This window comes from Leishmania braziliensis, chromosome 11 (assembly GCF_000002845.2).
Source record: "Leishmania braziliensis MHOM/BR/75/M2904 complete genome, chromosome 11".
Lineage (NCBI taxonomy): Eukaryota > Euglenozoa > Kinetoplastea > Trypanosomatida > Trypanosomatidae > Leishmania > Leishmania braziliensis.
In genome coordinates, this window is record NC_009303.2 from 507,840 (window position 1) to 533,597 (window position 25,758).

The 25,758-nt window shown below is 56.7% G+C and overlaps 7 protein-coding genes across 7 annotated transcripts; all 7 read left to right on the plus strand.

Moving 5' to 3' along the window:
- Window positions 1-871: 871 nt before the first annotated feature.
- Window positions 872-6,268, plus strand: LBRM_11_1080 (conserved hypothetical protein; the record flags this gene model as incomplete). Its single annotated transcript, XM_001562991.2, has 1 exon — window positions 872-6,268. The coding sequence occupies one exon, from the start codon at window positions 872-874 to the stop codon at window positions 6,266-6,268; it is 5,397 nt and encodes a 1,798-aa protein (XP_001563041.1).
- Window positions 6,269-7,247: 979 nt separating this feature from the next.
- LBRM_11_1090 (conserved hypothetical protein) lies at window positions 7,248-9,128 on the plus strand (the record flags this gene model as incomplete). The annotated part of the gene is made up of 1 exon (XM_001562992.2): window positions 7,248-9,128. The coding sequence occupies one exon, from the start codon at window positions 7,248-7,250 to the stop codon at window positions 9,126-9,128; it is 1,881 nt and encodes a 626-aa protein (XP_001563042.1).
- A 2,980-nt stretch (window positions 9,129-12,108) lies between these two features.
- LBRM_11_1100 (hypothetical protein) lies at window positions 12,109-13,554 on the plus strand (the record flags this gene model as incomplete). The annotated part of the gene is made up of 1 exon (XM_001562993.1): window positions 12,109-13,554. The coding sequence occupies one exon, from the start codon at window positions 12,109-12,111 to the stop codon at window positions 13,552-13,554; it is 1,446 nt and encodes a 481-aa protein (XP_001563043.1).
- Window positions 13,555-18,435: 4,881 nt separating this feature from the next.
- Window positions 18,436-19,038, plus strand: LBRM_11_1110 (conserved hypothetical protein; the record flags this gene model as incomplete). Its single annotated transcript, XM_001562994.1, has 1 exon — window positions 18,436-19,038. One exon carries the CDS (start codon window positions 18,436-18,438, stop codon window positions 19,036-19,038), a length of 603 nt encoding a protein of 200 aa, XP_001563044.1.
- An 892-nt stretch (window positions 19,039-19,930) lies between these two features.
- Window positions 19,931-21,181, plus strand: LBRM_11_1120 (conserved hypothetical protein; the record flags this gene model as incomplete). The annotated part of the gene is made up of 1 exon (XM_001562995.1): window positions 19,931-21,181. The coding sequence occupies one exon, from the start codon at window positions 19,931-19,933 to the stop codon at window positions 21,179-21,181; it is 1,251 nt and encodes a 416-aa protein (XP_001563045.1).
- A 706-nt stretch (window positions 21,182-21,887) lies between these two features.
- LBRM_11_1130 (hypothetical protein) lies at window positions 21,888-22,664 on the plus strand (the record flags this gene model as incomplete). Its single annotated transcript, XM_001562996.2, has 1 exon — window positions 21,888-22,664. One exon carries the CDS (start codon window positions 21,888-21,890, stop codon window positions 22,662-22,664), a length of 777 nt encoding a protein of 258 aa, XP_001563046.1.
- A 546-nt stretch (window positions 22,665-23,210) lies between these two features.
- Window positions 23,211-25,067, plus strand: LBRM_11_1140 (conserved hypothetical protein; the record flags this gene model as incomplete). Its single annotated transcript, XM_001562997.1, has 1 exon — window positions 23,211-25,067. One exon carries the CDS (start codon window positions 23,211-23,213, stop codon window positions 25,065-25,067), a length of 1,857 nt encoding a protein of 618 aa, XP_001563047.1.
- Window positions 25,068-25,758: the final 691 nt, after the last annotated feature.

Consider the following 25,758-nt stretch of genomic DNA (forward strand, 5'->3'; position numbering starts at 1 on the left):
CCCCCTCTGTTTATTCACTTATCTTCCTTGCTTGTTGCCTTTCTCTTGGTTTATCTTGAGGCAAGCCGCATTCCGTTGATAAAAAGACGTGACTGGGAGGGCCAATTTCTCTCTTCTGTATTCTACGATGTGATAACCCTTTGTTGCGCTTACTTGTCTTCGTAGTCCTTCTCTATTCTGGTCGATCGTCCAAGTCTTGCCTGCCACGGTATGTGTGGCTGGCTGAACTCCCACACTTTGTCTCCTCCTCGGCTCCGCTTGACAGTCCACTCAGCCCATGAAAGATAATGGTTGCTCAAGGGAGTCGAGCGCAGCTAACAGAATCACGAGTTGCATGCTCCCCTCTCCTGAGGGTGCCGCCAAATTACTCTGGGAAATTTGAACACGCCCCTGGTCTTGGATCGATGGAGCTGAAGTAACGTGCGCCCGTACGTCTGGGTGCAACTTGATACGCACCTCTTTTCATTCTCTGCTGCTTTCTTCCGTCGCTGTGGCTCACCGCTGTTTTTAACTGGTTGTTTTGGAGCGACCTTTGCTCCGTAGCCCCCCCCTCCACACCACCACCACAGGCGCCATCCTTCAATCTGAAAAAGAGTTGGGGAAAAATAAGGACCCAACCCACCAGCTATTCAAGCTTGGTGCCTCCCACGCCTCAGGAGGAGCGGAAGCACACATTCGTACACGCGTGCGTCTGCAGGTCAGAGTGTTTCCTACCCTTTCCCGGTACTTACCCGGTTTCTTAGCCTCAGACTTTGCGAGTCGTCGTATTTTTCACCCCCTTCTTGCTTGGAAAGTTGGGCATCGCTACTTCGCTTGTCACGCAAACCGACCTCGACGTCAAATCACAGCGCACAGCGCGACAGGCGGCGGCATGTCCACCAGGTCGACAGCAGAGGGGCTGAGCGACTTAGCAAAGGCGGGGGCGATGGATGCAGCTGCGTCCAGTAGCGATGAGGTCCCATCGGAAAAGCATTTTCGCCCAATCGTCTTTCTCCTCAACTCGCACACTCCAAACAACCTCGACGCGCCAACCGTCGCCCATCTTCTCCAGCCCCGCTTCAGAAAGGGTGACTACTATGTCGTGGACCTCTCCACCCTCGCTAACCCGATGGAGACGCCGAACGAAGCTAAGAAAACTTCAGCGACTGACGCCGCATTACACTCTGGGGCATCCCCGCCGCAAGACCGCATTAGCGCGCTCGTGCAGAGCGCACTAGCCAAGATTGCCGCAACACGCCGAGAGGCAGAGCAGGCGGCGCTGCAGGCGAAGATAACACAACTGTCCGCCCTTCAGGCAGACTACATTGAGGACGGCCTGTCAGCTGAAGAGGCGCTGGCTGTCGCAGAGGCAGAGCTGCAGGACGGTTTCGATTCGGAGGATGACGATGACGCATCTGTCGAGAGCAGCGATAGCCACTTCAGATCCGGTGGACGTCTTCCACCGGCCGTGTGTGTGGTGAACGTTCCTCTCTCGTCCACTGCCGTAGCCCGACTGGCAGAAAACGTGGACAGCTTGGCGGCAGTAGTGCTGCTGGAATCGCAGTGCAGTGTGCGCGAGTTGGTCTCCGCCTCTGCCGCCGGTAGACACAACAGCAGCAGTGTCAGCACAGGGACAAACGCCCCGAATGACCGAGTGAAGGGGCGTGGCCCACGGACGGGTGCAGCTGTCTCCTCGCTTTCTTCCGCAGGCAAACAGCAAAACCTCTCTGCTACGCCTGGCGGTAGTGCGGAAGATGTTCTGGGAGCTCTTGGCCGAGCTGCCCTTGCACAACCACACGGCAGCGCCTTTCAGGACGTTCTCCTGCAACATGTGTCGTATCCGACGGAGGGCGCGAACGGCGCAGGCGCCAGCCCGCAATCCCCGGCTGTCTTTCGTCCTTCCGTCCCGGCGGCGCAGTTTTTGTCTACTCTAGAAGCGCTTCTGCTGCGCATCTTCTCCTCCTGGGTGCGGTACGACGCCTGGCGAGCTAAACGCTTTCTTGTGCCGGTGCCCGACTACACACCTTTACTCGACTCCGAAGCGGCGCTGTCTGCAGTGATCGTTGAGGATTCCATGCCTGCTGCAGCGGCAGCAGAGCAACGCCCCAGCAGAGGCAAGAACACCTCCCCTGGCGGGCGTGAGGGCAGCATTCCATTGTCGACCTCAGCTGAACCCCCCACCACGGCGCCGCACCCCTGCACCATGGCTCAAGTCGCCGCAGAACAGTTTGAGTACAGAGCGTACATGCAGCGCTGGATTGGTAGCGTCTCTCATAGGAGTACTGACAGCGCTCTTGCCGCGGGGGAGGCGGTGCAGGCGTGCCTTCAGGGGTGCATGTGTCAAGTCACCTCGTCGCACGGCTCATCCACGCTGCGCACCTCCGCCGACACGTCTGCAGCGCAACTTGGCGAGGACACCGCGGACGCGTGGGCCAAGTGTCGCGTGGCAGTCGCGGTGTCCTCTGGTGCGTCTTTGCGTCCTCCAAAGGACAGTATCACAGTGGGCTACCGGGACAAGGGGGCTGCGATCTGCGGTGCAACGCCCATCTGCGCCCTAGCGGCCCCCGCCATCCCTGCTGACTCCGTTGAGGAAGCTCTCGCTCACACCGTCACGGCAGAAGTCGGATCAGCTGTGTTGCCGAGCGTCTCTACAGCACTCGTCACGACAAGCGGAGATGGAGACGCGTTACACTGGATGTACGACGCGCTCGTGGCGCGCGACCAACATGGGTGGCACACTGCTCTGCGAACCTGGGAGAGAACCGCTCTGTACTGTCTGCACCGGCACCCCGGCACCAGCGGCGCACCGCGCACCCAACACACTGCGCACCTCCTCGACTGCCCCACCACCTTTCCCCGCTTCTTTCGTGAGGAGGATTTCCTTGCATCGGAGGGGCGTCACTACGCACCGTCGTCCCTCAGCGACGACACAGAGGAGGATGACGAGTCAGACTCGTTGTCTGAGGAGACGGCGTCAGACTCGAGTCGCGGCGAGACTAATAGCGCTGCGGAGGATGCGGCCACTGAGCTGGAACCCCCAGTCATCCGTGAGCTGCCCCCTCCGCGCCCAACAGTGGACCATGTAGGTATCGTGGGACAGCACTTGCGCCGACGGCGTGTGCTGGAACAGGTGCGACTCTCCCACGCTCGGCCTCCTGTGCAAGAGCTGTTGGGTTGCGCTACGCCATGCCGCGCTGTAGTCACAGAGACGCAGTGGATGCGTGCTGTCGACGGCACTGTCGTTGAGGTGGCGCGAACCGCTGCGAATAGTGCACAGGTGCGATGCGCTATCATTGACGCTCGCATTCACCTTCAAGCCGGGTTCATGCTGGAGTGTCCGTCGTTGGCCCATGATGGCACCACGAAAGTCACTGCCACAGACTCACGCGGAAACACGCCACTGCCAGAGCCGCTCGTCGCATCGGCAGTCCTTGGGTTTTTGTCAGTAGGACACCAGCTTCGTGTCATGACGGAGGTGGTCGCCGACAACACACAGGCCTTTGCTCAGGCTGCCTACACTGCAGTCGTCGCAGCCGCCAAGGACGCTGCTCTCGCTCAATACGAGGCCCAGTTCAGACGTGTCGGAAAGGCCCCAAAGTCGCGTGACAAGGCGACACCTGCGACTCAGCTCACTTTGGAGCAAATCACCGAGACCCTGCTGGCGGCGCTACCACCACCTCCGCCTTCGCCGCACCCTCAGGACGGCGATAGGGAGAGCGCCGCAGTGCGGACAATCATGCGGGTACACGTCTGCTTCCCTCTGCACGACTGCGTCATGACGACTACGGTGTCGAAGGCCGGGGTTCCAGGGGTCTACTTCCGGTGCCTGACACCCAGCCAACACAGTGTGCACCTTACGCGGCGCAGACTCCTCTTTGTGCACATGTGGAACAATGACAGGCTGAGCGCGACAGCCCTGACACATCTGCAAGGGATTCGCGTCTATCTTGACGGCGTGGTGGAGGTGCACTCACCCGATCTCGCGTGCGGCGTGCGCCTGCTCCTCTATACGGATGGCACATATCTTACGGTCTCTGGTGAGTGTCAGCTGCTCGTTTTCCCCGACGGTCGCTTTATCCTCTACGAGGGCAGCGAAAGCGGACGTGTCGTGCATAAGCTGCAGCGGGGGCGCGTAACTACAGTCACTGCGCCGGCAGTGACTGCAATTGCACGGGAAGACGGAGTGCAGTTGGAGATGGTAGAGCCTGACGGTACCGACGACGTTGAGCAAGCGAGTTCCACCCCCTCCAGCCGAGGCCGCGTTTGTTGCGTCCGCTTTGGCGAGGGCGTATCAGTGGAACAGGGAGAGAAGGGTGACAAGTGGTCATGGAGGTTTGCGGGGGTTCCAACAGTGTACTGCGATGCCACGGCTCATGAAATTGCTGTAGCGATTGATGAAAACGAATGCTCCCGGTTTGCCTACCTACCGCGCACAAACTCCTTCTCTCTCTTCGTGAGGGACGGAGAGGCAGAGGGCATGCGGGTGGCCGCTGATGTGGCAATGAACAGCGGCAGCATCGTTGTCCTCCCGCAAGGCTACGATTTGCCCACCGCGCACGAGGAGCAGGGCAGCCGCACCGGCGTTTTTGCCGTGGATTGTGCCTACGGTGGCGTCTACGGACGTGTGGGTACGGACCACGTGTACCGCGTCTCGCCGTTCGGTCGGTGCTATGAGGAGGTAGAGAGCGGTGGGGCGCCGCAAAATCGTCAGTTGGTGCTGCCGCAGCACTACCGGAGATCAAAGAAGATGGCGGAGGCGGTAGTGGTGCCGGAGTATGCAAGCCCCAGTTTTCGCCGCATCGTCACTGGGGAGGACGACAAGTTGGCAACGGTGCCAACCGTAGAGCACGCTGTCCCCCTTCACCTGCAAGTCGCGCCACTGCTCCCCCTCAGGGAACCTTCACGCATGTCCGCCAGTACTGCCGCCTCTCCCTACAGCGGGCTGGCTCTCCCGCATCCTGCTGTACATGCGCCGCTGCAGGTACGCTGTATTGCACTGCAAGAAAACGGCACGCAATTCGTGGTACTGGATGCTGCATCATGGATGGAATGGACGTCGTGGTGGCAACAACACAGCAGCAACTGGGTCCCTCACTACTCCTCAACACCATCAAAGGGGGCCCCCCGGGAGGGCGCGCCGGAGGAGCGCGCCTTCAGACTCATTGGTGCTTCGCGTGCAGGACAGAACTTCGCGCCTCTCACTGCAGCGGGAACAGAGAACGCACCGGCAGAGACCTCTGTGGTGCAGGATTGCGTGCTGCTGCTGCCTTCTCGTGAGGCTTCCTCGGCACCGGCTTGGTGTAGTGCCGGTAGTCTCACGCCGACTAGTGTCGTGTGGGGCACCGCTGCCGCCGATGGCGAAGAGGACAACACTGCAGCCAAGGTAGCAGTGGCCCAGACAGCTGAGCCATTGGACGCTGCCCCACTTTCCTCGACCGTGACGCAAGGAGATGAGCAGGCGCCACTAGCGAGACCCACGGACTCTCACCTTGTGAGCCGGTTGCCTGCCACATCAGACCGGCGCGGTGGCTCGCTGAACTACTGGTCGTCTTCGCTTTGCCCGCAGGCGGTGCAGTTCGCTCTGAACAACTCGACAACAGAGGATGTGAGCATTATACCGACAGTACGAGCTCACACAGCGAGTCCGTCAGCCGATGTTGCCACGTCCAGCGCTGCAGTGGCATCGTCACCGACAATACCAGTAGCGGCGCCGAAGAAGACGTTCTCTTCGCCGCCGTCGAGATTGCCTTTGATGCGCTCGTATTACCCTGCGGTGGGCGAGCTCACCGGCACCAACGCCTCTTCACGATTCCACACTCCACTGCTGGAGGCGCAGCCGAGACAAGTGAACTTTGGCAAGGTGCTTCCTGAGCGCAGGTACTTGGCGACAGTGAGATTGATCAACATCTCGACGGTCCCATGTCGCTACCGTGTTCGCGTGGGGGCGGTGATGCGGCCTTTCCTGTCCGTATACTATCCACATCAGTTCGTCGCGCCTGGTATCACAACAGAGGTGCAGGTTGAGCTGTGTAGTGGCCAGCCTTACGGCGTGGTGGACTCCCAACTCAGCGTCGTGCACGAAGGTGGTGCAATAGAGATAAACGTGCGATGGTGCACAACTGACGAGGCACACACAGCGCAGCTAGGTGACGGCATAATGTGTGTTGGCTGGGCGTATCACAAGCCGGTAGTTCAACATCCACGCATGCCGGCACGCAACGCAGGGCAGCCAAATGAGGCGAGCACACTCTCTGTCTCAGACGTGGCTCTGGACATGTGTACCGCGTAGTTTTGTGTTACGCGGTCACGATTGGAGCCTGGCGCAGCTGGTTTGGGCCTCCTCCCCCATCTCGTGAAGCATTTTTCTTTTCGTTTTTTTTTTTCCTTTTGTGCGTTGGCCTCGCGAAAGCAGCAAAAGAAGAGGGCAGGCGTTTTTCCTGTGGCTCCCCTGTCTCCCTCCTCCCCTCCTCTTCCCTTCCATTCGCAGCAGAAGTCTGCGTGCGCGTGTTCCGCTGTCGTCACCCGCTGCACCGTCTCCACACCGTATCTCAGCGCCAAATGTAAAGTACGACTACCACCTTCTGTGGTGGCTTCTCGATGTTTTTTTTTTCCCGTTTGTTTCACGATGTAGTGTGTGTAGTCGGTAACCCCTGGGCGTGTCTGCATGTGCACGTGTTGCTGCACCGAACCACCGTCGTTTTGACTGTACGCAGTCTCTGTCCTACAGTGAGGATAAGTACAGGAAATATATAAAAGGGGTACAGCGGTGCTCGCGGACGTCGCTGGGACGACAGAAAAGCAGGTGGAAGTGACAATTTACACGTGGAGGGCTCACCAGTCAGAGAGATGCCTCGTCTCCACTTCCACTCAGCGTCCTATTTTTTTCTTTTCCTTCTCCTCGCTACATCTGGTCCATTTTGACGCAACGACCTGAGTGACCTAATATCCTGAATGAAGCCTTTTTTGGGCGGTTGCATGACCAGAGTACTCCACCCTCAGCCATCTCTGTTTCCCCGTCGTTGGGATCAAGGCATCATGTGAGCTACTTCGCTTGTCTAACCAGAAGACAGGACCCAAACAATCCAATGTCGTCGTCTTGACCATTCCTCTCTTGTTCTTTTCTGAACACCCTCCGCGCCACCAACAGCAACATCGTCTCACTCGGTGTTGACTTCTCGTACAGCCCCCCTCGGACGCGATTTCTCTAGCGTCTTGTTGCGTTCTCCCACTCTCACCCTTCAGCACCCGCGGTACATTCTGCAACACTCATGGCAAACGACGAGACTGGCCTTCTCCCGGGCCGTACCTACCGTGTCGGTCTCTTTGAGTACACCTTGGAGAAGGCGTGGTTCTGCCAGTTTTGCATCGGCATTCTCATCTGTGTGAACAATGGCGCCTGTTTCTCCTTCGCTATCCTCAGTCCCTACTTGAAGGGCGAGGGGTTCAGGTACAGCCAGTTTCAGATCGACGCCGTCTCTACTGTCGGCGTTTTCCTGAGCTACTTTTCTATGCCGACTGGCTTCTTGTATGACTACAAAGGTCCAACTGCCACCTTGCTCGTCGGGACATTGCTCAATACGACGGGGTGGGCAGGGATGTACTTGATTTTCACCAATGTGCTTACCCACAGCCCGGTTGTCATGGCGATCTTCTTCGGTTTATCACAGTTCTCCGCAAGCTTCTACGAAACAGGGAGCGTACTCACCAACCTCAAGTCTTTTTCCTGCTACAAAGGGCGTGTGATTCTGATTCAGAAGACCTTCATGGGCCTTGGGAGCTCCCTAGTAGCGCAGCTCTACGTCGCCTTCTTTGAAAAGGCCTCTGAAAGCCTTGCACCCTTCTTCATTTTTCTGTTGCTTTACTCCACCTTTGCAGGGCTGTTAGGCATTTTGTATGTGCATTTTCCTACGCCTGACACGGAATGCGTTGGTATCAACGTCGAGGACGCCGACACTATCGCTCGCGGCGGCGGCGAACCGCGCATGTTTGCGTTCCCCTTCAACATCGGCACCGGCATCCTCTGCTGCAGCGTCACCTTTGTCTTGCTCACCTCGCTCGTAGAAAACTACGTCAATCCCTTGAGTACTGCAGTGCGTGTTTGTATTGGCGTTATCACGATTTGCCTCACCGCCTCCTTCATTTCCATGATCTTCACCACACCGAACTACGAAGTGAACCGACGCCGTGGTGCGGGCGAAGAGGGCATGGGTGACGCCAATGACAGGCTGTCAGCTTTTGGGCCTTCCATAGGTTCCTCCTCGAAGGCTGCAGATAAGATGAGCATCGGCGCCTCAATGGACAACGAGGACGGTCGAAGGTCCGGTGACGGAGATGATCTCAGCAGATGTGCCATATTGCCGGCTGAGGTAGAGCTTACTGTTCTGCGGAAGGATGAGCTAACGAGCCCAGAGATGTGTTACAAAGACGTGCCCACGTTACCACAGGCGGAACTTGGCGTCCCGTGTGGCGACACCCAGGAGGGATATACTGTGCTAAACGATAAATCCTTGTGGGAAAACGTAAAGCACATTGAACTGTGGTTGCTGTGGTTCGTCTGCTTTGGGGCGTGGAGTGCAATGACGGTGGTGTCGACGAACAGCAGCCATATCTACCAAGCAATGTCACACGGGTCTTTCTCTCTCACTATCAACAGTGTTTTTGTGTCTATCTACGGCGTGGCGAGTGCACTGGGTCGTATCCTTGTCGGCGCTCTGTACCCGCAGTTGGCACGTCGGCAAGTCAGCGAGTCCTTGATGCTCTTGGTCGCCCCGATCCTAAACATCATTGGACTACCGCTGTTCCTCATCTGCCCAGCACGTTTCCTGTTTGTGCCATTTTTTGTGGTTGGCCTTGCCGTGGGTTTCTCGTGGGGGTGTACGGTGCTCATTGCCACGTCCATCTTCTCCTCGAACAGCGGCAAGCACTACAGTTTTCTGTACACGGCCGGCATGATTTCACCCTTCATCTTCAATATGGCGCTCTTCGGCCCCATCTACGATCATTACGGGGCAAAGCAGGGGCACAGGAATGATGGCACCTGCGATGGCGCGATATGCATCGCCGTGCCGTTGATCGTGTGTATGGTGGTGAATATATTGGCAGTGCCGTCAGCGTACGTGTTTTACAAGCTCACCAAAGCGCCACGCTAGATGGTGTATATGCCTTGACCGCATGCAGTCAGATTAGCGACCTCAGTTGGTTAACCGGCCAGAGAAACGAACTTGCAAGCTCAATATGCAGCCGCTTTAGCTGAGAAGAGCAAGTCACTGGTCTTGTTGCGTGATGGCAAGGCTTTCTTTTTCTTTCTTTCTTTCTATGTGCTGCTCGCCGCCGCTGCTGCGTGGACGTGCTACCTCCCTTTTGTTCCTTCAACAGCTATGCCCCACCCCCTCCTTGCTGGCTTCGTACAGCGTTATCAACGATACTGTTATAAAACTCATCTAAGCTGGAGATTGGGGAATGAGGGAGCTAGAGAAGAACGAAGGCCCCACGCACTTTTGTGTGCCTGTGCGTTGCGAGAGCAAGTACGCAGGGATCTTAGCAGAGGCGGCTGCTTTTCTATTTCCGTCATCTTATTTTTTTTTCTATCGAGGCGTTGTCCTTGTGCAACACCTCGTCTCGTCTTTTTTATCACTCAACAGCTGCACCTTTAGTGTGTCGCGCGGAGGCTCAAAAAGGAGCCGCTGCTCTGACCTCCACCGCCCACAATCTGCAGGATTCTATTTTGCTTTCTCAAGGTGCTTGTTTACTGTCATACAATATGAATTCAAACTCCACTTTTGCTCTGGTTTGTCACGCGCCCATCGACTGGTGCGAAGCAGAGTCATTAGGTACACGCGCGTTACAGCAGTGCGCCGACTCAGTCAGCAGAACATTGACCCTTGCACGAACCCTATCCAACACGTTTTGAGGCTCGCTTTACAGCCGCTCCCACCATGCCGGTCGAGACACGCTCGAGTCGCCCTGACTCTCTGCTCATCACATGGGTGGTACAAAGGTCTCTGTACTGTCGCAGGTCGCCCCGACGCAAGGCTGTTCACGTCCTAATGTCCGGCACCAGGAGCGGTACATTACCCTGGCCTCCCTACAAGGTCGGCACTGGTGCCTGTGAACACGAGAAGTGGCTCGACCTTGGTAGGGCTATGGGGAGACGAGGCTACCTGGCCCACTCTCACAGAGTGGGCTGCAGGGCTGTGCGATACCATGCTGATGTGTTTCCTGCCGTCAGGGTAGCGTAAGGACTGCGGAAGGCAAAGCAGAGGCGAATCTAGTGGTGCCTGTATGTGATCATCACAGTTTGCACTGCACATCAACATGGGTGGTGAAGGGGGAATATATGAACGAAGCACCCATCACTGAAGGCTCACAGAGTTGAGCCCACCCTGGTGGTCGAATGTACCGCCACAGTGCAAAGAAAGTGACGCCGTCCTGTACCGCGTTGGTCTCCCTCACCACCCCTACCTCCTTGCTTTTCTCTTGACCCCCGCTCCCGCTCCATTCTTTACATCGCTTTTTGGCGTTCGTTAACGAGAATCAGGCACACACTTGGCTACTGTTCCGGTAGTGGCGCTTGGCGGTAGTGCCAGCAAAGGCTGTGTCACTGCTCAGTATCTCCAGGGTCACTTGATTGACCAGCTCGATGCCACCATTGTATGTAGTGGCTACAGAGTAACGCCAGTGGACGGTCAGCCAGTGGTCCTGACAGTTGCGGACATTGCAGGGCACGATGCGGTCGAGGCGATGCGAGGTCAGTACTTGAGGAAGCGACAAGAGCACATTTTGATGTACACCATCACGAATATTGAGAGCTTTCATCATATTCGTGGTGCCTACCGGAGCCTTAAACAAACCCGCGTCAGTCGGCCGATACGATCCGTTGTGGCGGCAAACAACGTCGATCAGGCGGCCCAGCGGGTCCTCTGCCCAGGGAAGGGCGTGCATCTCGCAGCCCCAATTGGGGCCCCTCTTCTGGAAGTTACTGCCGTCAAGGAGCACCACAGGGCGGAGGACGTATTCCAGCGACTAGTAGGCCCCATGCGTGGTTGCATGGTACTCGTCCCTGGCGATTCCCCAGAGGACGTCGCCGCTGCCAGTACAGGGTTGAACACGCAGGTGATCTCGCAACTCGCTCAGCGAGTCGCTCCTGCAGGGTGTCAGGGTCTGATGGGATGCCAGAAGAAAGGGGCACCGGTGGTGCTAAAAGCCGAAAGCATCGCAAATGCACTGTACTCTAGTGCGTTTCCTTATTTTCGATTGACTCGGTGGACGTATTCACCGGAGCGTCGATCTCGTCTCTCACGACAATAATGTCAGCGAAACGAGAGAACTTTACACACAGCTGGCTCACGCACCCACACAGGTTCTGCGATCCCACCAGCTCTACCGCTCTGGGATTGAGGGGAGGGGAGGATACTCATCTGTGCATTTCACTCTCTCATTTTCTTGCATCGTGCTGTAGGCAAGTAAACGACTGTGTGTGCTGCTCACGCCCTTGCGACTACTTGGCACGAACCTCAACCGAAGCGTATCACATCTGTAGGCTCATATGCGATGAGGCTGCACACTTTTTTCTGTGCTGTACCCATCCTGCCCGCAAGCAATACAGTGCCCTACATCGACTGACATAACATGGCAGGGCAGGGCACGTGAACAAGCTTCAGATGTCCGCATTTCAGTGGAAGAAACAGCTGCAGAAAGGGATACAAGGAAACGCGCAGACGCGCAGCCCCAGAACCGAGGCTGGAGTGGAGCGTAAATCTCAAGCTCATCTCCTGCAATGCGCCGTGACGAAGTATTGTGAAGAGAGTCACCACTCTAGAGTTGCTGGCCTCGCGATGTTTTTCTCTTTTCTCGCCTGATAATTCCCATTTTCAACAACTCTGGTGCCACCACTTTACCTTGTTCCCTTGTCCTTGCATATTCTCTTTTGATCACCCCTGTGCAGGATTTCCTAGGGCTCCTCGTGAGCCACCAGTCCCCTCCACCAGCACTTTTCCCCTCTCGGTGTGTTGGTCGTTCTCCTGGGGCTCCGGGTGTCGCTCCATTTTTCTCTTTCACGGCGCTTTTGCACCAGAGAGTACACGCGCAGGAATTATACTCATTTTGCCTTCCTTTCCCCCGCTGAATATAATGGCAGCGCCGCCGTCCATTGTGCCATTTCACGTAGCCACACACAAGCTGAGCTTTCATGGGGCAGTAAAAGATTGGAAGACTGTGGTGCAGCGCATCGTCGAGGACCTCAACACTGACGTTTGGTGCCTGCAAGACACCAGTGCAAGGCATTTGAAGTTGCTCCCTGATGGGTTCAGAGCGACCGGCTCAAGGGGGATCACCTTTGTCAGCCGTAGTGCCTCCGTGCAGCTGCATGCAGTTGCCTACGTGAATATGGCCTCATTGTTGGTTAAGGCGTCGCGGCAGTGCGCCGCCGTTACGGATTCCATACCGGTTTCTACACATCATCTCTGCAAGTTGCCGCTGGTGGTCGGATTTGCAGCGTGGGATGTCACAGGACAGCGCGCCAGCAATGCGCATGGCGTGGTTAGCCGCGTCCTCGTTGTGAATGTCGACTTTGAGCGTGTGAGGAGCTGGAGCACTGAGTTTCAGAGTAGTCTTGTCTACGTACTCTGTCGGCAGGTGTGGGGAGATGTGCATAGTTACACGCAGCAATGGGGTTGCCGTCACGTCTGTTTTGCCGGCAGCTTCTTCTTTGCCCCTGGTTCCATTCCATATACCATGTTGACGTCTCACAGCGGCGGACTGAGAGAAGTAGTGGATTCCGTTGTTGTTGTCAAGCCGTTTGCCTGCTGTCATTTCGACGAAGTCCATGGAGAGGGCAGCGCTGCTGCCAAGACCTTCAACATATGCGTCGTAGCGAGAGTGGCACAGCGCATCGGTGAAATGCAGGAGGTGCTGGGGATTCACTTCGGCGGCGCCAAGAAGTCAAAAATGCCCGTCCGCGAGCTGCAAGCGTTTTTCCGCCGAGATACCGCGGCTACCTACAGCAGTCTGGAGCTGATACCGGAGATGGAGGAGGGCTGGTGGAGAGTGGCAAAGCCGCTCGACACATCAGTTTCACAAGAAGTCATGTTGCGCCTGCAGTGGCCAGCGGAAGAGATGGACGAAAGCGACACAGCAAGCGATCTCTCCCCTGGCCTCACGCCGCGCATCCACCTTCTGGTTCGCTCAGGCGGAGTTCTGCCGCCCCAATGTCAGGAGATGGAGGGCCTTGTGGGCGTATGTTCGCCTCTCCTCTCAAGCGTTATGGCAGGTACGTGCGCTGGGAAAAAGGCGGTTGCTGCTACAGCAGAGCTGGAGGCGCTGTGCTTGAAGCGCGGGCAGGTGCTTCAGCCAACTAACGGCATCAGTGCGGAGTGCGGTGAGCCCGTCATTACAGCCCTCTACAGAGAGAACGTTCCCATTCCACCCGGGTGCTATGATTACATTTTTGTTTCCACTTTCACTGGCATTACTGTGGAGTCGAAGCTCGCGCACGATGCGATGGATTTTGCGCAGGAGCAGCTAACAGCACACCTCCCTTTGTTTGCTCATCTAGTCCTCCCTGCCTCAATCCCATGAGCTCACTGGAGGCACTCAACTGAAGAATTTCTCTGCTCTATCGCGGGTATTTCAGGTTTGTGATCGGCTCATCTCCATTGTTAGCTGTCAACATGGCAGCAAGTAGACGTATTCAACCAGACTTTGCCTACGGCCCTGCTGTACTAGGGCGAAGTCCTGGTCTTCGAGGACCAGTCCTCAGACGTCGAATTAGGCCATGCATCCCACGCGGACGTCTTGTCTTTTCCTGTGTTTTCATCGAACGGGAGCTGTGAGGACGGCACCAGATGAATACGCACGGACTGCACGACTCGATCCAATAGGGTCGCGTTCAGTGTGCTGCTCCACAGCAGAGGCGGTGGCGACTGTCGTGCGGGTAGCACGGGTGTGGTCTGGGTGCATGCCGGATGGGCCCAAGGAAGAGGAAGAGGAGGAGGTCGGCCACTGTTAGATCAGGGCACTTTGAGATTCTGCACCCTGGCGGAGCGCCCTGTCTCGCTCTTCGTCGCTGCAAGCCGGAGCATCTCGTAATGTGAGGTGGAGTCTCTTCGCATTGGAGTCTGGAGGGCTCGATAGTGCTATGCGGGGCTTATTCGTCATGCGTCCGGCAATTTTTGCCTCATCAGGCCATCTTGTTGGGTGGGAGAGATGCTGCACATTTTGCACACGTGCACTGTGGGGCTGACCGGTATGCATTTTATTCGCACCTTTTTGGACTAATCCTCTTGCGCAGCGGACCTCTACATGCTTTGCGTGGATGCGATAAAGCACAACAGCTGCGCTAGACAATCCGTGCGCACGTTGCGCGCAGTATTTGTAGTGTGTGGCGCCCTTCATGGCGATGTTGTTGCCCGAGGGAGAAGGGCCTTCTCTCCGCGTCTTTCCTTTCCGTCGCTGCCATGCGTCTGCGGCGGCGGGAGCATTCCATCTCCCCCTGCGCGCCTTTGACAGACATGGGTGTATCAGGTGAAGGGGAGACTCGCCCATACGTAGGGGCTTTCGGGCAAAGAGACCAGCGAGTGTCGTTCGGAAGTGGTGCAAGTGGGGAGTGTGGGGCAGCAGCACTACGGCGTCGCGAGGCACGAGATCCGCCTCCGCGAGTAGGCCTCTGCTGTCTGCGCATGCTGCCGCACTCACTGGGCCTGCAGCTGCTTGGGCGTGAAAGCGCTCAAGGGCCCCCCCGCAGCTTCTGGCCAGCACTCTCCCACCACACGGTGGCACCGCAGAGTAGCCTTGATCCGCTCCGTGCCATGTAGCAATACAGGAGAAGATCCGTCACCGGCGCCCGTTCGTGCGAGCAGAATGCGCGCGCAGCGTGGCCAGTCGGGCCATGACTGCGCCGATAACCTCTGCAACGTGTTCGCCAGTGCCGCGCATTGACTGGAGGTCCACACCGAGCAGGCGGGAGTGGCGATCCGCTTCCAGGTGCGTGTGCGCAACGGAGAGTCTCAGCTGGTTGCGGTGCCGTGCACCGACGGGTGTGTACTGCGCTTTAAGGAGCACTCCGCTGCATGAAGTGGTCCAGTCCCGAGTGCCCTTCCCTACAAAGAGAGGATTGCAGTGTGGGTGGCGAGACATCGTTGTGGAGGCTGTGTGGGGTGTGGCGCCATCAGCCAAGAAGGCGTGGTGCAATCCGCGTGCCTCGCTCAGCTCCACACACAGCGAGTCCACTGCAATCACGAAGAGGGCCCAAGACTGACTTACGGGGAACGCCGCATGCACCCCTGGTCATGGTTGATTTCCTCTCGTGGAGGCGATGGCAGGCGCGACGGCCATCAACGAAATCCGTCACCCGGCAAGTAAGGTGCTGATCTGCCTTGAACTCCCTCAGGACCGTGGTGATTATTCTGTGATCTAGCGAGTGAAACTTGTGAGCGTAGGCCAAAATTCCCGCTTCTAGGTCTGGGAGAGGCACCTGGCTGCTTTGTGGAGAAGCAAACCCAATAGTCTAGCGCGCAGCGGTGAGAGTGGAAGCTAATCAGCTGCGCTTGGAACTGGCTTTCCGCACAGTCACATCGTTATTGTAAAATCACTCGTGCGAGTGACTTGCACAGGTTGCTGGACAGCGTCCCAGGGTTGTTAAACGCGGTATCATCATCTGAGTTCTGCGGGTTCCGGGGTGGAGAGGGCAGCTCAGTGACACCCTCTTTCCCCACTGCAGGGCACCGCGCCGGTGGCGACGCTCTGGTTGTAGGGGCTCAGCAATGCTTTCCTGGTGTGCACCGGCAGGGCCATGACATTCTCACTGTGGATTTCATCGACCCCTGAGGCGGAGACGCAATGGACTTCGCGGAGTGCCACCTCGAGCTCACCCAGCGTTAAGGGTAGGACCACTGTGGGGCTGGGCCTCAGTGAGGCGCGGAAGAGGAGAACTTCTGGTTGTCGCCTTGACTTCTGTTGATGCATCTTCACAAGTAAGTTTACGTGCTCTCTCACATTGAGGTGGCAGTCGCCCATTCTTACGACCGGTGCGTGCAGTACGCACAGGGAGGGCGCACGGATCGCCTGAATGCGTACTGATGATCGAGGGTCGCTGGGGGGTGAGGCCGTTGGAGGAATATTTCCCTACCTAAAGTTTGCTTTGTTTGGGCCTCCTCGAACATATCGGAGAGAGCGCAATACTCAGACGACGAGCAGCGTATCATGTCGAGAGGTGCTTCCGATGGCACCCGTTTTGGCTTCCAGAATGGTTTGTGAGGGGCTATACCAAGGAGAGCGGCTTTCCTGGTTCTCTCCACTCTCTGTCTAGTCATGACCTTGCCTTATCCGTGAGGGACGTTCTGTTGTAAGGTATGTGTCTTCGTGTTGTGGGAGCCATGGGCGCATGAGTGATTCGCCTTCTCTCTCTGGTGCGTTTTCGTGTTGTCGTGGTGATCGGTATCAGCGCCGCACTCTAAAGCTCGCGCGTCTTCGCATCTTCGCCGCTGAGGTGGGCACAGTCACTGCAGATCAATTTGGCACTCAGGGCGCGGAAACGTTTGAACTTTGACTTTCGTAAAGTGCATCACTAGGCGCCAGCCATCACTGTAGGTACCGGGCTATACTCCTCATTGAAGTGGGCAGTGATGTGGATCGCGCAGCAGTCAGCCGGTGCTGTGATGAACAGTGACCCACTCCTAGGCGAAGCGGTCAAGCGGCAGTGTGGCGTGCGGCGACGTCTACGTGGCGCCGTGTGCTCTGTGCCGTGCCGAGATGTCTTTGCCATTTACGCACGTCACATACGTATCATCGACGCGATTGCGCGGAATGGTCGAGACCTAGCGAGAAGCTCCTTTACTGTTCCTCATGGGGCGGTACGAGTCGGCGTCCACCTTGATAACGCAAGGACAGGGTGCGACGGCACGTGAGATCTTACCGGGAACTTTCCGTGTCACACCCGGTCACTCACAGGTATGTCGCTGAAGAGGAAGTGTATCCGTGTAGGAGAATGGTCGCAGCAACGCCACAGCGCCACTGCTTCGACTTCGTCCTTGAAAATGGGAGGGGTACTAACACGTATACGGAGGCCCTGTTGTATGAGCACGGAGATGCCACCGCCGTGCGTCTTTGTCTTTGCTACACCAAAACGCTGAACATCCTCGAGGCGAAATGCCCTACAGACATGTGAGGGTGAAATTCACCTCTTGCAGAATGCAGGTTGGTATGGACGGTCTGTCAAGGAGCTGCACCAAGAAACGCCGCTGGGTGTCGTTCGACCCCTTGCAATCCCACTGCATACAGCGCCTACAAAGTCGCGGGTGACGCACAACACCACCGCAACGCAGCGCAAGCAGCGAGGCAGTGGGTGGAGGCGTGTATGCGCTGCATCGTGGGCACCACTTGCAGTGAGTTGGTGCACACGTGACCATCACCACAAGTTTCTTCGGCACAACACCGACCCAGGCCTGTGCACCGACACGACGGGCCGGCGTCCGTACCCGAGAATATGCTGCTTGACTTCCCCAGAGCGTGGATATTAGAGCCTCTTACCTCGGACTGAAGTGGTCCTCCTCATCAGGCCGCGTGCACTGTGCGGTGGAAAGCAAACCGAGATCATGGCTACAAGGCCGCGCAGTCTCTGGAGACCTGTGCGGTGCCTTGCAGTCCCAGGTGGATCAGTGTTGTAAAGGCATCTTTGAAACGTGATTGGAAATTACAAATCTAAATGCACACAGAGTTGCAGGGGAGGAGGATCTGCAACATTGCACAGAGCCGCGGTGTAAACTTGCACGTGGCGCGGTGGTGACTCACCCTCACCCCTGCGTAGAGTATGCAGCCCCTGTTTCTCTCGGCCTCCTTTTGGGGGTACTATTTGCCTACGCCGCTTACTTTTCAATTTCCCTTGATTCTTCTCCGCGCACATCATCCTTCTCCATGTGTTTACTGACTTCCACCTCTCCACTTGTTTTCCCCTTTTACACGCAACCATTACTCCACAATCGGCCGCTCTCATGGTGCGACACTCGATGTGACACACATGGCGGACACACTTTAGCTGTTGTTTTGAGTGAGCGCACGAAAGTGCTTCAGCGACTTTGGTGCGAACGATCCTATAAGAAGAAGAACAGACTAACGCTAGCCAGACACATCCTGCTCTGCGACGTAACTGCAGTAGTGTGTCTCTGTGTAAAGCTGCGGCCCCGTGTCTTTCCCTCTTCTCTGTTTTCCCTCTCTGCCTTCCATCCATTTTATCTTCCCTGCGCGCCGCCGTCTTTTCACCGTCGTTTCCACTGCCTTCTCCCTGCCTCCTTGTGGTACTCTTCAGCGTGCGCACCTCGCTTTTGGCTTGTCGGTTTGCCCGTGGATGTATTGAGCCCCGTTCGCGGACACGCACCGAAAAAAGGAAGACGCGCCCACGTCTCTTCTCAAAAACCGTTGCCACACTGAAACGTGTCCGCCTTTTTTCAGAAGAGGCTCGAATTTATGCTTAGGTCGGAGGATGGGAGGGTAGATGTTGCTGTGCGGCGTTGTCGTGCGTGGAGTGCGCCTGCGGCATCGCTTAGCCACATCTGCAGAAGCCGCGATGGCTCCTTCGCGCGGGGGGCCACGAGAGCTATTACTGGGGACCACGCACACCCCACGCTGCCCTCTACCATTTATCGACTTTTCCCCACCCAGACGATTTTCACTGAGTTGGACATTCCGTTTACTCCATCGCTGACGGCCACCTGCAACGGGGTACGACAGACACCAGACTTGCCACGGGCGGAGGCTGAGAGCCTCGAGGCGCTTAAGACCGAACTCCTAGCCGCCAAAAATCAAATCAGACTGCTGAACTCGGCAAACGCACGATCTTTTCATAGCTACGCAGCACTCGAGGCTGAGAACGCAGAGCTGAGGGACGCCAGCCGACGCCTGCGGGAGGCTAATGAGGAGCTGAAAGCCCGCCTCGCGCAGCGCAACGACGAGGTGGATGAACATCTGCACGTCATCTGCGACTTGGAAAAAAAGCTCGAAGAGCTTAGCTGTTTCAGAACGCCAGAACACTTGGCGGCGTGCAAGCATCTTAATGGCGATTCGAAGTAACATACGATTTCTGTGGAGGAACCGCACACAGCTGTTGTGTGCATGTGCGTGTGCTGACGGCGCTTTGCTGTCTAAGGTTTCTTGGGGTGGGCAGTGATGTGAACGTGGTGAGCCAGCAATCATGTACCTTTCTGCGTGCGTGCGGCCACGGCTTTTGGTTTGCTCTCTTGTTTCTATCCTCTGCACTCACGTCTCGTAGTGCTTGCAGTGTCGCCTTCGCTTGCTATAACGAGAGTGTATGTGTGTGTAGATGTGTGTGTGTGTGTGTGTGTGTGTGTGTGTGGATGTGTATCTATCTGTATGTGTGCATCTGTAAGGTGATCTCTCTCTCTCTCTGTAGCGGTGGAGGACGAGGAAGCAGAAAAATAGGTTCACTGAAGCGATACTTATGCTGTAGCGACTGAGGATGCTCATTGCCTTCCTATTCTCAATCAGGACGTATACGAGCGCTGCAGTAGAAAGCCATAGCAAACACGTAGTGGAACACCTTTACAAGTCACAGCCGAGATTTTCCAGCGACATCCTCATTGGACCCCCCTGTCACTTCCTCGCTCTGCGCATGTAGGGATCCGAACAAACAGCCGTTGGGCTAACATTCTACATTTCTTCCATTGCCTTACCATTTTTGCTTCATTTGTCTCTCATCGTTACTCTTCACACGCACGGCCACACGTACAAAAGTACGGGCTTACGGAGCGCTTTGCTACGTGAATGAGGAAGCTTCCATCCTTTTCAGTCCCAACTTCTGGCGTGCACTTCAGCGCAGATGCGACGCTGGACCAGCTCAATCGTTTCTTCCTTGGCACCGCTTCGGTGCTTCGTCTTCCGGGCGATGTACGACAGTCGCTCGTCAGGTGTGCACGATGTGGCACCACGAGATGAAGTTGACTTCATGTATGAGGGGCCACAGCAAGTGCTCTCAGGTGCTCACCCGCTGCCACTTTTTCACCCTGAGAACTCTGTCACACGACCACACGTATCCCCGTACCTGCCAGCTCCCCAGCGCCCGCATCCATACTTCACGCACGAGCTGCCGGAACTACCGCATTTCAAGACGACGAGGCCGATTGTCTACACGGTGGGCACAATTAAGCAACGCATCGTGGCGCCCGTCTTTGATCTGGCGAACAAGGTTTCGCACACTCGCGAGTTGGACCCTTTCATATTCGGCTTATACCCAGAAACCGAGGAGATGGCAAAAAACCTGAGCTACTGGCTCGTGCGTTGTCAGAACTTTTCCAGCAAGTGGGACTACGAGAACCGAGAGATATGGCGAAAAGCCAAAAAGAACTGGCCAAACACTGGTATGGGCATGGCCCGTGTTGGCGACCGCAAAAACCACGCCCACCCATGGGGGGCACACTCCAAGCCGGTAAAGCCGTGGAACATGCTTATGCCAACGATGGACGTGAAGACGTGGAGCAAGAGCAACCGCATGCTCGTCACCCTCAAGATGCTGCAGGGAAGGCTGCAAATTGTGGAGCGTCTGACGCTGCCGGAGCCCACGCAAGAGGCGTACTTAGAGCTGTGCCGCACCATGGGCTGGGATGTGCGCCACAAGGGCGGAGGCGCACTCTTTATGGACGGTGGCTCGCGGCTGACGCCGAGCAGCGAGTACGACCGCGCATTCTTCTTTGGTAGCTTCTTCAATGGCCGCAACAAGCTGGTCCGACCGACGCTCTTGTGTGATGAACCCTATGACTACAACCGCACCTCTTCCAAGGTGCGCACCAAAGGCCCAAAGGGCCAGAAGAACCCCATCCCAATCAACCGATTTAACGCCTACGACGCCCTCACTCACGACACGCTCATTATTACCGAGGGCGCCTTAATGCAACTGGAGGATGAGATGTATACGCACAAGCTTGCGATACTGCCCCCGCACATTCGTGCGCAGTTGCCAGAGCGTGGATTTCTCGACAGTGAGGTGTTGGGTGACGTCCCACCGGCGCTGCAAACGATCCAGATGGAGGCAGCAGCACGCACAGAGGAGGCGGAGCAGGTAATGTATGCTCCGTACTACGACAACCCCTATCACCCATGGAAGGACGAGGGTGAGGCGTCGTACGCGATAGATGCTGTTGAGGGGACGGTGCAGCGCTATGTCAAGTCTCGCAAGACGTCTTGGGTAATGCTCTCGTAGGAAACCACAAACCGCGGATGTCGGCGCGTTGCGCGGTCCCCGTTCTGCCGGTAGGTGGGCATTGAGCTACTTGTACGCTCTACGTGCCGAGGCACGTTTGTTTCGTTGTTGTGGCTGTCAAGCACACACCTGTGCACATATCTGGCTGCACTGATGAGGGTGCGGCATGCAAGGCGATGATTGTTGCTGCGTGTTAAGGTGTATTTTTTTTTGCCTTTTTGCCGCCCACTTCCATCCACCCAGACGAAGAGAAAGAGGCCAAAGAAACGACAATGAACACGGCGCACCCCATGGGAGCGCTGCATGACGGTGGCATTGGACATTTCTTCCCGGCTGCACGTCTGCAGCGCCGATACTCCTCTCCCGACACTCGCCTACGTAAAAGTTCACTTCAGAGGTGGGTTGTGAGGATGCCTCTGTCTCCCTGTGACTGGTGCGCGGTGTGCCTGTGTGCGCATGGGCTCCGTAGGCATCAATGGTGATGGGACGGACCAGTCAACGTACGATGCGTGTAGCTCTGCCCCACGCTCCCTCGCAACTGTGTGAGTACGCCTGCGCGTCAGGGTGCTCAGCGAAAAACAAATTGCGCCTATATCCCTTGATCCACTTACTGTGCTTGTCTCTCTCATCTCCATCGCTCATCGCTTTTCTTTCTGGCCTTCTTCCTTCCTTCGTGAAAGGCAGGGCACTGGTGGGCAATGGGGAAATGACGGATGTGGCGTGCATGGTCTACTCCGGCCTCGGTGGGGTCATCATGGTATGCCTTCTCGGTGTCGTTACTCTAGGCTTCTTTATCTCTACGTACTACTACCGACGTGAGTGCCTGCGGACGGAAAAGCGACCACCCCGAGTGGTCTGCTTCGACCTACTCAAGATGGTCACGGCCGGGTTTGTAGCCTCTTTGGCCAACTACACGTTCACCGCAAAAGTGACGTGGGCGGCGGGCGGCATTACAGTCCGCAACAAGCCACTCGAGGGAATCGGCTGGTATGGTGCTATCTCTGTCGTCGATGTCCTCATCGGCACCCCACTGTCAATAGCTATCGGACGCCTCATCAATCGGACTTGTCAACTCCTGGAGAAGCAGATGCGTACGCCATCCCCATTGAAAGTCACGATTCACCAGAACACTATTTATGGCAAGTACAGTGACGAACACGATTCCACTTGTGATTACCGCGATTTCGTGCCGCCTGTGAGGTGGGTCTGGTGGTACTCTCAGACGGTCACCTGGACGTGGGCGTGTGTGCTTGGCGAAACGATCTCGGGCCTGATTGTTCTGTATAGCTTTCTTCTTGTCAAATCAGTATGGAATCCGGTGGCCTGGATTGCTGTCATGATTTCGTTCTGGAACGTCAACTGTCTCTTGAAGCAGTACGTGGTGGTGCTGTTTGGTCGCACTATTCTGTCCTATCTGCGCCTTGCACTGATCGACTTTTTTAACAAGTACACGCAGCGCACGCCTGCCTGGCCGCCGCCCTAGCGCTTTCTACACCCGTGCTGCAGGAGGCAAAGAAAAAAGAAGAACCAGAGCACCAGAAAAACTGCCGTGGATCTCAAGTGTACGGGAATTGTTCCTGCTGACCAGCACGAGAAAGAAGGCGTGGAAAAAAAAAGGAGGCACCGGTCCCCCATCCCTCCCCCTAAAAGAAAGAAGACGTAAAGAGTGCTGACTCGCTTGATGTTTTCATCTACCGCTTTGCGCTGTGCATGCAAAAAGGCATATAGCAGGAGCTGAAGCGCACAGTGAGAATGAGTGAGAGGTCACACTCGGTTCTCTCCTGTGTTTTGATAGCCTAGGGTGTGTGCGCGACACCAAAGCCTCTACGTACTCCACAATGACGGTCTGCCCCTCTCTCTTCGCTAGCCATAGCACCGGAGGGCAGGTGGCCTCGACGTGCATCTCGATCCTTGTCGATATTCTTACTCGTACTGCCCCCAGTTGTGCTCTTTGTGCCCCTTTCCCTTGTCTCAGTCTTTTTGCATTGTTTCTTCAGGGAGCGGGACGCTCTCCTCTGACCAGCACCTAATGAAAGCGCTGGGGCGTGGCCCCATCACGCGGCTTGCCAACACCGCCGCCCCCGGTTCCTCGGCAGCTCTAGGTTCGGTCTATAGCCGCGATGACTGGAACACAGGACGTGACTTGAATTCCGAAGAGAGACGGTGCGGGATACTCACACGCTTATGCACGCTTTCCCCTCACTCTTCGCGAGAAGGGGCATTGACGGCGTGCGAAGTGGCGCCGCTGGAGGCTGTGATACGCGCTCAGTGCACGGACTCACAGGTGACAGAGGTAGACGCAGAGGGGCGTGGCGCCTTTCTCGAGAAGGCACCCAAAGGGCGTTGGCGCAAGATCTCCCGCTCAAAGACTCTGCTGGTGGAGGACACAGCCACTCCATTCAGCGACCCAGATAAGAGTTTCGCCCCGCGTGTGCAGAGCTACGGCGAGTACGTGCGGAGGATCGGGAGGCTGCCGGAAGGGCGGCCGCTGCTCCGCTTCGCAATGTTTCGCGATGGCTATTCACTCGACTCAGTACGCCACCGTCTGCGGTACGAATTGGGGGTACCACACGATGGGGTATACCTTCACGAGCCGCCGGGCGGCTCTTTCGCCACCGTCACCCAGTTTGGCGTTGCGGTAGGAGTGACGCGCGAGCAGCTGCCCCACGCGTCGAGGCACTACAACGTCCATCCCCTGATCTTTGACGACCGCAGCTACCACACTGTGGACGAGCTGCCGCGTCTCTCTCTCGCGCCGCAGGCCTACCTGCACCGCCTCCTTCTTCGATGTGTCCCTGGAGACGAAGCCGCCATCTCTCGGCGCCTACGACTCCTCAGTTTGTACGGTTTTGTCAACTACTTTGGTTTGGAGATGTTTGGGATCGGCAGCAACACCCTCTTCGACCTGGCAGCCTTCGTCCATCGCAACGAGCCCCATCGATCAGTCGGCGCGTATCTTCAAACTCTCGCCGAGAGCAGCCCCCTGCACCATCAGCCATACCTCTCCTACGCGAATGCGGAAGAGGGCACCGTAGCTGGGGCAGTGGCGGAGTGGCTGCGCGTGTGTGAACGTGCCAAGTTGCCGAAGGAGATGCGCGAGCTTCTCCGAAGACTACAGTGCTACCATGTTTCGCAGAGTCACCGGGGCGACGCCATCGCCACTTCGATGCAGGATGTATGGGAGGCATGCCCCATGATGCGTCGCAGCGAGCAGAGCGCCGCCGCATTTGTATGGAACGCCATGGCGTCGCAGCGACTCTTGACGTTCGGCAGCCGGCCAGTGAAAGGGGACTTGGTGCGTCGCCGTAGCGACAGCGGTGCGGTGGGGGTTGCAGAAATCACGAGCGACGCGGATGCTTCACACTACACCATCGAGGACGTTGTGCTGCCTATTCCACGTGAAAGCAGCGATGGCGCGCCGCTGCACTACCCGACTCACAGCGTCAATGAGGCATTGTTCGCACAGTTTGCAGAGAAGCACAACCTCTCTTTTCTCGTCAACTCCAGAGTACACTCGACATCGAGTGCACCAGACCCTCACACGTCGTACCGCCATCTGGTGTGTAGGCCACGCAACCTGCAGGCCGCAGTGCTAACAGATCCTTCATCCTGTGCCGTGTTAAAGAGCGAGCTTTTTCTGATGCAGGAGCATCAAGCGACGGAAAGCTGGTCGCTCGACTATAAACGGCGTGTGCGAGAGCCGTCCCCCTTCAATACCTCAGAGCGTTTTCGCGAGCGCATCAGTCGGATTCAAGAGCGCCGCGCCGGTGACCACTCTGTAGCACTCGCTATGGTGCTTCCTGGGGGATCGTCGCCGTGGGTAGCGCTGCGCGAAGCGTTTCATCTGCACTACGGCACATTTCATGACTTGTATGGGGTGAGCTAAGCACTGGTGGTGTGCCCCCTTTTTTCACATGTGCACACTACTATGCGACTGTTGCATTTGCTTCAGTCACCTGGCACGTTCTCTGTCTGTGGTTCTTGGCGGCACGTGGCCGCTTGGCGGTGACCAACCAGCTTTAACTGACCAATTCCAAGCAAAAAAAAAACGACTGCCCATTGGTTGTCCAATGTCTTTTCCTCGATGTTCTCGCGTGCTAGGTCGCTGCACCTACTTCAGCATGTTGCCTTGACTCTTTGCGCCACCACACCGCTTACTCTCGCTGCCTGCGCCCGTGCCATACAGTTGAGTCTTGCGCACCACAACTTTCCCTGCTTTCTTTCCCCACCCCCCTGCGCCTTCCGACCTGCCACCTTCCTCCTCCTCTAGAACAACTCTTTTGCACCTCTTCTATTGAGTGACCTGGCTGAATTTGTCGTACTGACGTCGTGGACGTCAAAACAAATGTGAAAAGAGAGAGAGAGCCAAATGAGCACGGACGCCGAGCATCGACGGTACTTCTGTGTGTCTCTCACCAATCTTGGCGGTGAGCTGGAAACCATCGGCGGCGTTACCTACCCGCACCATATCTTTGGAAGTAACATAGCGCTGCAAAATGAAGAGGGTGTGTTGCTGTTGCCTGGAGCTAACGGCGAGGTGCACGTAAAGGAGGGCAGCTGCTACACTGTGGATCATG